At 36.6% G+C, this 12462-nt stretch overlaps 2 protein-coding genes across 2 annotated transcripts in view; one reads left to right on the forward strand and one right to left on the reverse strand.

The window, feature by feature from the left end:
• Positions 1–8878, reverse strand: LOC145229523 (uncharacterized). The gene is made up of 13 exons (XM_080094880.1): positions 8871–8878; positions 8282–8511; positions 7671–7828; positions 6643–6836; positions 6176–6294; positions 5192–5815; positions 3649–3783; positions 2928–3067; positions 2496–2653; positions 1841–2030; positions 1290–1411; positions 482–815; positions 1–171 (listed from the first exon to the last, which is right to left on the reverse strand). Exons 1-13 carry the CDS (start codon positions 8876–8878, stop codon positions 1–3), a joined length of 2583 nt encoding a protein of 860 aa, XP_079951006.1.
• The window catches only part of LOC145229919 (attractin-like protein 1), a 20669-nt gene continuing 16911 nt past the window's right edge, over positions 8705–12462 (forward strand). Inside the window, exons 1-5 of the mRNA XM_080095262.1 lie at positions 8705–9011; positions 9484–9574; positions 9931–10180; positions 10724–10889; positions 11501–11646. Coding sequence (XP_079951388.1) covers positions 8902–9011; positions 9484–9574; positions 9931–10180; positions 10724–10889; positions 11501–11646 — 763 coding nt within the window. The 5' untranslated portion in view covers positions 8705–8901. The remainder of the gene's footprint in view (positions 9012–9483; positions 9575–9930; positions 10181–10723; positions 10890–11500; positions 11647–12462) is intronic.

Raw genomic sequence — 12462 nt, forward strand, 5'->3', positions numbered from 1 at the left:
CTACCTGTACGAATGCTCGTTATAAACTTGCTGCGTCATACGGTCCAGTGTTGCGTCATAATGCTCTCTGTTGTTGCCAGGCAACGTGTTGAAGTAGCTGTGTTCTTCGGCGATTTCAAGAACGCGGGCGCACGTTTCCATGGAAACAACCCGTTTCGGCGGAACGAAGGGCTGAAAACATTGATGACGTCATAATTTTTTAGAATTAAAAATAATTCTGACCACAAAATTAGTATTGGATGATTTTGAACTCAAGAAATAATTTTGTGATGAAAAAAGCTTCTTACACAACGTAAAAAATATACGTTTGAAAGCTCTGGCTAATATTTAGAGAATACAAGTCAATAATGTGTTTTGATATGTGAAGTATTTTTGCAAAATATCATTAACATCACTGAAGATTGCAACAATGTTTTGCTAAACGGCTGAACACACAAAAAATACTTATTGCATTTAAACAAAATCCTGCTCAACGACTTACCTGTGGTTTTTGGACTTTCCGCTCTTCTTTCGATTTTGACTTCACAGGAGATGGTGACAAAGGTGGAAGAGGAGGTTGGGATTGTTTGATGGATAGAAGAGCCTCCACAGCCTCCAACTCCTCGCTTCCGGACTTCCTTGCATCTTCAACTGATGGAAGAGCGGTTTTTCTGCTTCCAGGAGTCACAGGAGGATGGGAGTCGAGGGGATGAAGATTATCAGTGGTGACGCTGGTCCGACGAGGAACATTAGGAGTCTGCGGAGGAGAGAAGACTGATCCGCTGAGCTGACGACCAGGAGTTGCTGGATGCAGAGGTTGTTCACTCGAGTCAGAGCTAAAAGTTGATGAATATGAATTAATGTGTGTTGGTGGGTGTTGATGGCAGAGAAGGAAACATTTGTTTTTCTTCTTTTATTCATTGTTTTTTTTTCATTAAAACACATTAGCGCCTGTTTTTTTTTATCAAACATGCCCAATATAAGTTAAATCAAAGCTTGTATGTTGTTACCTGCATCAATATATCATACCAACAAACATATTTCTCCCTGGTTGAAATTAGGTATGTGGGCAAAACCTGTTTTTCGTTCTTTTACATTTCTAGATTTTCAATTTTGGAAAAGGAAGGCAAAAAAAACTATGGCTTCATAAATCCTGATCTTGGTACAACAGACATATTTACTAACTATTTCAATGTAAAAACATTTTTGACGATCTGTCAGTTGCCTGAAACACAGACCTGGCAAGTAAGTTTATTTTTCATTCTTTTTCATATCAGGGCATATATTGATCAATATATGATTGAAGTTACCTTGTAGTTGAAGATCTAAATCTTTCTGGTGTAGTTTTCATGTCTGTCAGAATTTCCAAAGCTGCCTTTTCTTTATCATTCATTGTTGAGATTTCGTCACTAGATTGATGGAGGCCAGAAACCTGAAATCATGATTTTAGGGATTAACAACGCTGATCCAACATTTCCAGCAACCACATAAGGTCAGGAAATTTAAGTGACAATGCTGTGTAGGTTTTGTGCATTATTTTACTGATGATCAAAAAACATTTGATGAAATGTTTAAGTTATAAGATGACTTATTGTAGATGAAATTTATTCTGATAAACACCTTTTAATACAAGTACTTAGTGTATCTACATTACACAAATAAAACAATTCTTTACAATTGGACAAAATGTAAAACAACGCTGTATGAATAGAGTACATTTTTCCCAAAAAAATTGCTGTTGCGAATAAGGAAGTATTTAAAATTTGTCACTCATAATAGCTCAGTTCTTATAAATGAACATACTATTAGTTGACTTTTGAAATTGAGCTTTTCTGTGATACACAACCATCTATTTTTGTACCTCTGCAATTAAATCCAGATTACTGGTTTCTTCCTTGGATAGAAGTCTGTAGCGTTTCTTGGGATGGACGTGTTTAAGATCTTGTGGAGTTAAACTGGCCCCAGCTGGGGTTGTGGGTGAAATAAGGGGTGATGCAGATTTCATCTCGGACAACGAGGAAGCAGCTTTAGCGACTGATTCAGTGTCCGAGCTAAAGATAAAAAACGAATAAAGACGTAAGTACATGATTGCAACAATCAAACCCTTAAACATCTTGTCAAACGAAAAAAGTTTTAATTGTTTCTTTTACCAGATATTACCGATTGACCAATAAAGTTTGTACTAAATAGGCTCCATATGCCAAAAAAGATATTTCAAATCATTTGCATCTCAGGTTTTACCCAAATAATACAAAGATGTGGATTAACTGAGGTGTACTAACCCTTAAAAATCCTGTCAAATGAGAAAAGTTTCAATTGTTTCTTTAACTAGATTTTTTAGAAAGTTTTGAGACAGGAATCGAAGTAACAAATATGATACATATGATACAAAATCATTTTCTTAAACTCACAGTCTTGAAGAAAATAGTTACATAGTTACATAGTGGTATTTTGGCAATTTGTTTATGACTCTAAATTGGAAATATCAAACTACTGCACTTATGATATTTTCCTACCTCTCCAATTTGATCTCTAAATCGGCTCTTGGTCGTTTCTTCGGAGGTCCAATGATATCCTCTTCTTTAGTGGAAGAACGCTTGGATGTACGCGATAATTCCTCATCTTCATCAATTCGTTCCTGTTTCATCAGTTTCTTTGGTGTAATAAACTCTTCCTGCAATATATATATCAAAATTGATTTACAAAACCATGAAAATATATTTGACTAAGGTAAAAACACAATAAGATATTTGCAATTAAGAGCACTTTTCTATATTTTTTGTTAAGTATCAATAATGAGCACAAATCAATAGTAAATGTGTGGCAACTCAATTTTATCTAACAAAAATATATTTGCAAAACCTGAACCGTTGTTATGTCACAGAAAGGCCCAGGGGTTAAAAAAGGAATGGCTAGAAAAACTTGTCGACATTTTACCACAAACCAACCTTATCAGAATCTTCTTCTTTTTCTGTCTCCTTATCATCCTCGCTATCCTCCACATCATCATCGTCATCTTCATCAGATTCATCTTCTTCTGAACTCGAAGATTCAGACGAACTGAAAACGTCATCAACATCGAGACGAACTGAAAATAATTGTGTGATATTTTCAAGGTTAAATAAGGCAACACTCAAGTACAATGTTTAAACAAACCAGAGTGCTGGTTTAGCATAATGGTGTGGTGATAATAGTGTTGTAGTGATCATTACATTTTTCCTATTTATTGACCATTTGCAAGTTTACATACAGAAGTGAATTACAAACACAACTATTACATTTTGTGGTCTAACTCAGGGCTAACAAACTCAAACAACTTTGGGAGCCCAAAAACAAACTGTTAAGGAAGTCACGGGCGTTTGACACTCCTGGTCTAACTGATTGGTAAATTGGGTAAAAAGATACAATGCACAAATTCAAGCATCCGTTCAATTGTAGATTTAAATTTAAAAAGACACACAAAAAAATCTATATACTTTACATAAAAAGAAAAAACAATCAACATAACAATGCATAAAAGGAATATATGTCCGATTCAAATTAGTCATGGAGAAAATCAATTGGTAATAAAATGTAGCAGACAGAGGGAACATCCTGTAATGGTGTGAGACAAACATCTATTCAAATTGTACAGGATACAATCCCATATAGAACTGAAGACCGTCTCACCTCTTCCCATCTTATTTCTGTCTTCCTCATCTGACGAATCCACATCACTCGCATCTTCATCTTCTCCACCAGAGTCCAAGTAAACTCTTCTTTTCTTGCCAACCTGAGAACCCTTCCTGCTGTGACGTTTATTTTCTGTGACATAACAAATACAAGTGTTATGGATCAACACACATGTAGGCTCACATAGTTGAGTTTCCAAACTTCTTAGAAGAAAATTAAGTCAATGTTTATAAATAATAAAAATATCTTATGCCCAGTTGTGGCATCGCAGAGTATATGTGAGGTATGGCTTTTAAGTCTGTTACTCGCAATAAACTGGAGTGCTGTTGGATGGCCACATTAGCCAATATATAAGCCGATCTCTTGTCACCAGCTGCACTGATGAGACCTTATAGGTCGAAACAGTGTGCATTGTCTGCAGCTTTACAATTCAATATGTTTGAAAACGTCAGCAGTTTAGAAAACAACAAAGTAAAATGAAGTGGTGTAGCAAAGAAATTGAGAAGCTCTAGTTTAAAAAGAAGCTTTTGTATTTAGCAACAAGTTAATTAAGGTTTTATATATGTTCTGCACAAAAATCCCCTTTTTATAGTGCAGTGGTTCCCAAACTATGCGCCGCAGCACACCAGTGAGATGTCATTAGGTGTGCCACAAAAAATATTGAAATTAAAATCAATCAAGTAGAGTAGTAGTACCAGGTGCTTAGACCACTAGGCCAACATGCTCCACGTCTCTGAGATGTTCAACTATTTAACTATGAGAGTGACCTGTATAGCGGCTTTATGACCTCATAGTTAGTGCCTTTGTCAGCTAATTTGCTGTGCCATTTTAAACTGAAATAAAAAATTCAAATATATTTTTTATTCAAATGTTCGAAGTGCGCCTAATAATTTTTGTTTTTTCTAAAATGCGCCTTAAAAGAAAAAAGTTTGGGAACCACTATTATAGTGTGTACAATTTATACTAGGGATGAACCGAGCCGAGCCGGTACCCGAGTACTCGGTACCGAGCATCGCTGTTTTTAATGCTCGGTGCTCGGCCGAGCAGTTGCACAAACTGACCCGAGCGTTAAATTTGCATATTCATGCCCTGCTAACATACGTAACTAGTGTTCTAAAGCAGTGCTCTTCAATCGGTGTGCACGGTGCACCCTAGGGTGCACCAAAATATGCACGGGGTGCACTAGTACGAAGGGGTATACAAGGGTGCATCACAAACTTTTAATGAGCCATTAATATTTGACTGTTAGGATATTAGAAAAAAGATGTAGGTTTCAAATGATGTGAGCCAAGGTAAACTTTTTTAAAACTTTAAAACGCGCACTTTATGGGCATGTACAGCTTAATAAAACACCACCGGTGACGTAAGAGACCTTGTAGAGCTAAAACGTAGAAAGGGGATTTTTCGTGACGTCATAATGCACCGAGCGTGCTCGGCCGAGCACCGAGCATTAAAGTGAGATGCTCGGTGCCCGACCAAACAGAACATTTGCAGTTTTGGCCCATCCCTAATTTATACATCATTCTACTGGTCTGCATACCTGCCATCTTGTTGCGATTAATTTCAGCCATTTTCATCTTTTTACTTGGCACAGGTTGTGGAGAAGGAGTTCGCTTTTTAACTCGGAATGACGGCATTTTAGAAATCGCCGAACGAAGGCCCAGACCAATTCGAAAACCATCCATTTCCAGTGAACCTTTGGCCCAATTCAGAGGATCAAACGTGTTCAGCAATGTTGGAGGTTTACCAGCCGGTTTTGTGGTGTTAGTTTTGTCAATATTTTCCTTATCTGCTTCTGTTTTAGTGACCTCAGTTGTTGTAGCAGCAGCAGTAGGTTTGGAAGTTACAACTGGTTTTGGGTTTTTAGGAGCATTTTGAGAATCCCACCAAGACTCGTAGACCCGGAAAGCTATTGTTTCAATCATTTTTCGATTTAAATCCTTTTTGATAATTTCCTTTAGTTCCCCCGAGATTCGATTTAGGACACAGTTGTCGATAAACTTGTTGCCGTCAGTCCCGTCATTCAAAGAAAAGTTTTGTGGTGGCATTGACCCCATCTGTGCTGGGTGTTGGGGTTGACCAATTTGTACCCAGGGTCGATTCCAGCCTGGGGGAGGAGGTGGAAGCATGTTGGGGTCAAAAGGGTGTTCCCCTCGATGGGCATCTAAACATATTTAGTGTTTGCTAAATCGTCTGTTACTACATCATAGCTGACATTTCAATACCAAGCTACTTGTTAAATGACGATGATTAATTGGATCGACAACATTTTTGTTTTTTAAGTGTAAAATTATGTGTTTCATCTTTGCTTTAAAAGCTTTGTGGCAAAGTGTAGGTGTACATTACAATGCTAGAACCTTACTTTGATCTCATTTTTTTTCAAAAGCACCATTACCCATCACATTATATTTGCAAATGTATTTCTTTCTGTTAATGGCATATTTAACTTGCAAAGTGTGTTGCAATTTACTTTTTGACACAAGCTCAAATCCTAGTGACAACAATTGCCTTGAAAGCATTTTACCTGTGTGTGGAAACCCAACATGAGGAGGAAAACCATTTGACATACCCGGTCTTGGGTGGAACTGTGGGTGATCAGGTCGAACCCCACCCCACATTTGGGGCTGTCCTGGGACTGGCATTCTACAAAACAAAAACAACACATCGACTTTCAAGCAACATACTTTTCTGTGCATCATAAAAATCTGCATTAAATCATGACGCAACATAAATAAAAACACATAAACATGAATATTGAAAATAATATTTATGACTATTATATATAAGCTATTGCTGCCAGGCATAATATTAAGATTATACAGCTCTTCTGGCAAATGTATTTTTGTTCCAACATTTTGACGTCCTATACAGGTACGTGCATTCAGTGTTATTTACCCTGATAAAGGCGACCTGTGTAGGACGTCGAAACGTCGGGATAAAAATACATTTGCCAGAAGAGCTCTATAAACTTGATATTTATGACTGATCTACCTTGGGTCGTATCCGTTCCACATTTCTCTCCCGAAACCCCACTGACTTTGATGCTGAGGATGGGATACTCCCTGAAAAGGGGGTCTGAACCCAGCACCACTGTAAGGATGATTCATTGATGGGGCTTGAGAGGGTGAAGGGGGTCCCCCTGATCCAGAAGATATCTCCATATCAAGCGACCCACTGGGTGACTTCTGAAATATATATATGTAAAGTTATTAACTGTTAATGCAGTTAAACTAGCACTTTCCCTGATTAACACTTTCAGGGCGGTTGATTGACATTTATCTACGTCAAAAGACGTTTTGTGTAGAGTGTGGATTGACGGTAATTTACGTCAAAAGTTTTGATCAAAAATGTGACTGTTCGTTAATGTACGCCAAGACTAAAAAACCAACACCATTAATGCCTGATCGGTGTGTGTCTGGGGCGACGCTTGGCAGATATTACAAATGAATGTGTGAATGGAGTCTTGTTTCATAACAATGTAACAAAACCTGTTGTTGTGAAGGTTTGAGGTAGTTATCATGTATGAATTGCTGTGTGCTCTATTACCCCCAAAAAAACCTTGAGATGTTGTTTGCGATGGACATGGCCAGTTATTTTTTTGGGTGTTTTGGCAAATTTCTCCAGCGGTTTCCCAAAATTTGCCAGTAGCCTAATAAATAATTCGTTTAAGCAAATATGGCTATTTTTTGGTATTTAAATGAAACACTTGCGGTCTCTTAAAACTACTTAGCGGTCACCCAAACCAAACTTTAATAAAACCCTGGACATGGCGCACATAGTAAAGGCGTTACTTTCAATATAATTTGATGTTGTTACTGTTAAGGCCTGGTAACAGACAAGACAATTGTGCGCAATATTTGAAACTATTACCAAAAGCCCGCACTGAATGCATGTTTGGGTGATTGCTGGCTGCACTAAGAGTGTTAACACAAAAAGTTACATAAACCAATGCACCACTTGCTAGCCATAAATGTACAAATTTAACACAGCAGGTATATATAAACATAATAAATACCCACCTCCGAGTCGTCATTAGATGGTGATGGGGGTTCAGGTTCAGGTGGGGGTTCCCCCGTTATTTCCCTCAGCCTTTCATCGAGTGAAATTTGAGGAGCATCTTGATCTGACGACTCGCGTTGTCCTCTTTTACCAGGTTTGATCACTTCACATGCAACATCTACAGTGAGATTGTATATATTCATCAGTTCAAATAAATTAGCCTTAGCAGTTACAATCTTCACAGATATAGAAATTTACAAATCTTCAGTGAGAGAGCAAATACTTGTATACTAGTAAATAAACTTGGTAACAAATTGAAAGTATATGAAGCAAAATTAACTTTTTTTAAAGACTGATAACAGTGTGCCAAAACTAAAAACAAAATGTTTCTATGGACTCTTAGAAAACATATATATATATATATATATATGTAGTGCGGAGAGGACTTTAATCCAATAGAGTTTTTTAGGACTGGGCTAAAAATGACAGAAGGTATTACTATTACTAAGTATTACTGCCACAAAAAATTCAGTGAAAAGGGAATGTTTATATATGAGTGCTAAGCGTTTTGGCTTATATCGAAATTTCCAAGTTATAATATCTTTCAGGAAACTTAAGTGTGCGTCCCCACCTGACTCAACAGCTGAACTCGGAATTAAGTCTGGACCACCAGGAAGAGAATCTCCAATTCTCAGATCACCAGGAGAGTAGGGACGCTGATCCTGACGAACAGGAACGGGAGATCGGATGCGGGGAGGAGTACGTTGAAGAATGCTTGGTGAGGAGGAACGAGATCGCTGCCGGATGCGACCGTTTGCATCAAGGTAGTGATGATGGTGATGTGGAGAGTCAACATCAATTCTTGAGTTAATATTTGTATGTTCAGATAAAATACAAAGTACCAAGTTTTGACAATGGCTTCAAACTGATGATTAAAAATAAATGCGTAGCAGGATAAGTTTTGTAACTACATGCAAACGTTAAATATATTTAGGTTAAAAAAAGGTGGATGACTTCAGAAATTTACAGACCTTAATATTTTTCTTCTATATCTGTATGTAGTTTGTAGCTTAGTTCTGTGCAAAACGCAAATTTGTTTCTAAACCTTTTAATCCATTTTAACCACCATTTATTTAATCAGGTCATCTTTGTTATTGACAACAAATATTATTTTAAACAGATGAAACAGAAGCTAGTAACGATGTACGTATTAACTGTACTGGTGCATTTTGTCAGTACGAATGGCCTTACATGCTCACACAGGGTCGTGCAGCTTCCGCAGTTGCTATTAGCAATAACACTCTCTACATGTATGGGGGCAAAATGTTCGGTTGGCCAGAGCACCATATTTCTTTCTTTCAGTAAGTCCTTTAGGTTATTCGAGATATCGATACCTGTAGCAGTACCGTAAGTTTATTTTGCATGGTAAACAAAAACACAGTTACAGAATTGCACTACTATTAGCGCTTTTGCTATCTATCCTCCAATTTTGTCTTTAACTTTGTCGCACTTTATGAGGCCTCAACGATGCACAGTTAGTTCTGGCTTGGTGAATATTTTAATGCAGTTGTGCTGCTACAATCTATTTTACGGTGAAATACACTCCACTCAACAAATGTTCAGCTACAAAATTTGGGATTCAGTATGTAATTAAATCTAAATGCAATCAGCCAAAATGCAATTAAAAATAATTTAAATTAAAAATTAAAATCAAATTAAATTAAATATAAAAATTACAATTATTTAAATTAAAGTCTAAAATGCATTAAACTGGATTAAGTCTGTATTTTTTTACCAAAAAATTTGCTTAATTCATTATTGATGGTTGTTTAGACTTGATCTCAGCACAATGGAATGGAGTGAAGTGGTAACAAATGGAGATGTGCCCCCTATAAGAAGTGATCACACCATGGTTTATTACAATGTAAGACACATTTATTTCTTTGTGCTGTGTAGAATATCTTCTTTACACAGTGTGACACTTTTTTGTTTCTCAATTTTATCATAGAAATCATTTGTTTTACCTTTTATGTGTGTTATTTTTAAATAGGCAACTATTTAAATAGAGTTTAAACAAAGCTACGTCACCAAAATTTAACTAGAATTTGAATGTCACCAATTTTATAGTTGTAAATGTGTAGACATATGTAAAGATCAACAAAGTCAAATTTTGTAATTATTGTGTTATTTAGAAATACAAAAGTTACAACTTTATTTAAAAAAGAACTGTAATTTTCTTGAGTCAATTGGAATGACTGCTTACCTATCTTATGCTTGTAGAACTCTCTGTTTGTGTATGGTGGTAAATTTCCTGATGGCCACACCACAAACGAAATTTGGAGTTTTGACATGTTAAATATGCAATGGTCTCTAGTCAATGCCACCACCTCAACTGGAACTGAGGTGCCGTCGCTAATTGGCCACAGCGCTCATGTCACTATACTCGAAGACGGCACTCCTGTGATGTTGGTATTTTTTGGCTACAATCAAAATTTGGGCCCAAGCAGTTTCGTATTTCAGTTTAATCTAAGTAAGTTTTTGTGCTGCTAGTTTGCTGAAAATTTTGGTGGTCAGCATGTAGAATTATACCTTGAAATAAAATCCAATATTCAGGAATTTTTGATTTGTTAAAATTGTTTTTCTAAAATTGGTAACTGAAGAAAGTTTCATTTTAGTTTTTAGTTTTTTTTTGTGCTGCTGGTTTGCTGAAAATGTTTTTGTCCTGCACTTGAATGTTCCCTTTTTCAAATGTAATTCAATATTCCGGATTTTTATTTTCTAAAATTGTTTTCCTAAGAAGAGTAACTAAAGAAAGTTTTAGTTTAATGTAAGTGTTTTTTTGTGCTGCTGGTTTGCTGAAAATGTTTTTAGGGATCAATGTTTGATTTTACCTTATTCAAATGGAATCCAATATTTGGGATTTTTTATTTCCTAAAATTGTTAGTAAGAAGAACAAACAAAGGAAAATGTAACATTAACAGTAACTAAAGTAAAAGAAGTGTATGTAATATTGTATTGACCCTAAATAATTTTTTTTTCATATTTTTTCACAGTGTTTATTTATTATTTTCAGCATCCTGCACCTGGAGTCATGTAAAATTTGCAGGTTATTCTCCCCCTGGTTTATACAAACATGCCTCAGCCATAGATACCGAATCGAACACGATTTATGTACATGGAGGCTACAATGCTGAAATAGAGCCTTATCTCTACAGTTATTATGTCGACCAGAAACGATGGTAGGTGAACCAAATAAGACAACGGTATGGTATAAACTAGTGATGTACTGAAAATGAGGTTTGTCGAGTTTATTTTTACAATTTTTTGTGAAGATTCGGTTTTGGCCAAATAGTTTGTTGCGAATCGACCAAAACCGAATCATTTATGAAAACTCCAAAGCGCAAACAGTATCTTTTTCATAGTTTTACTAACCATCATATATTTTTTTAAACTGCCCAAATACGTCGTGTCCACTGGTTTAATTTTCAAAGCATTATCGTTTAGTCCACTACCGTCAAAAGAACAGTAACTCATTTGCAGACTGAGAACAGTAGACGAGGCAACAATAAAACCCACAGAAAACCAAAAAACTCTAAGATTAAAATGCAACACAACTATCCTATAATAGTAACACTGTTTGCCTGGTAGTAAAACGTTTCTGGGTTAAATCAGGGGTGCACAACCTAAAGGCCTTAACCCTTGTGGGCATCTACAGTCTCTTTAAATATATATATATATATATATATTTACTCTTATTTAAATAGAGTCTATTTGTTGCTACATGAGAATAGAAATTTAATAGTGTTTGTTTTGGAGAAGTTATTACACTGTTTTAAAACTTTAAAACCAGGAGGAAATTTATATATTCTGCGAGTCCGCGCTATCTCCACACGATGTCGCTGCTGAACGGTACATTGTATCTCTATGGAGGGTTGACTCGTTCTGTGGAGCCGAGTTGTGGCTGTGTTGAAGTGATGCCACTACGTTACAACTTCGGTAAGCAAGCAATTCACTAACAATCTAAATATCAGGGACAATACAAAACCTGTAAAATTGATCCCACTTTCTTATAAACCCCATTCACCTAAACCAGTGGTCCTTAACTGGTGGTCCATGATGACTTTTTGGGTGGTCCACAAGGACGTCCACTGAATTTGGTGATAAAGGGCAGATCATTGTATATTACATCTTGAAAGAGTATCAAAATGTTAGATGTTAATAATTGTATCTTGCTTCTCGAAAATCGGTTTTAAAGAGTTATGATTCAAGCCCAAATGGTTGTTTCGTATGCGTACTTCGATCTTGCTCAAACGTAAAATGGTCCACGATATTATTTTTACTGGGCCGGTGGTCCATGGCCTGAAACGAGTTGAGAACCACTGACCTAAACCGTCCTAACGCCTTGTAATAACGGTAGCTGTAGTGTAACCATTTTTTTTTCACGGGGTTCTCCCGGGGACGAATCCCGATCTGGTTTTTTATGTGGGTCAAGCGCGCCAGGCCATTTGGCCAAGTATACTGCAGCACGTTTAGGCATGATCCACCAATAGTGCCCTCCACTATTTTGCGCTCCATAACGTTTCAACGTTGCGCAGCTATTTCCGACTTGGTGATTGTTTAGTGCAATTGTTTAATGCAATTGTGTATGTTTTTTTCTATAGTTTAAAATACATACTTGGCCTAGAGGTTTTGAAAGCCTTGGAATATTTTTGCGCCACATTACTGTTGTACAAAATTAATTAATTTTTCCGTGCAGGGGTGAAATTTATACAATGCACGTATTTGAACATAGCCATTTGTAATTTAAGTTAC

The sequence above is a fragment of the Phallusia mammillata genome, chromosome 5 (genome assembly GCF_965637545.1).
Source record: "Phallusia mammillata chromosome 5, kaPhaMamm4.hap1.1, whole genome shotgun sequence".
Taxonomy (NCBI): domain Eukaryota; kingdom Metazoa; phylum Chordata; class Ascidiacea; order Phlebobranchia; family Ascidiidae; genus Phallusia; species Phallusia mammillata.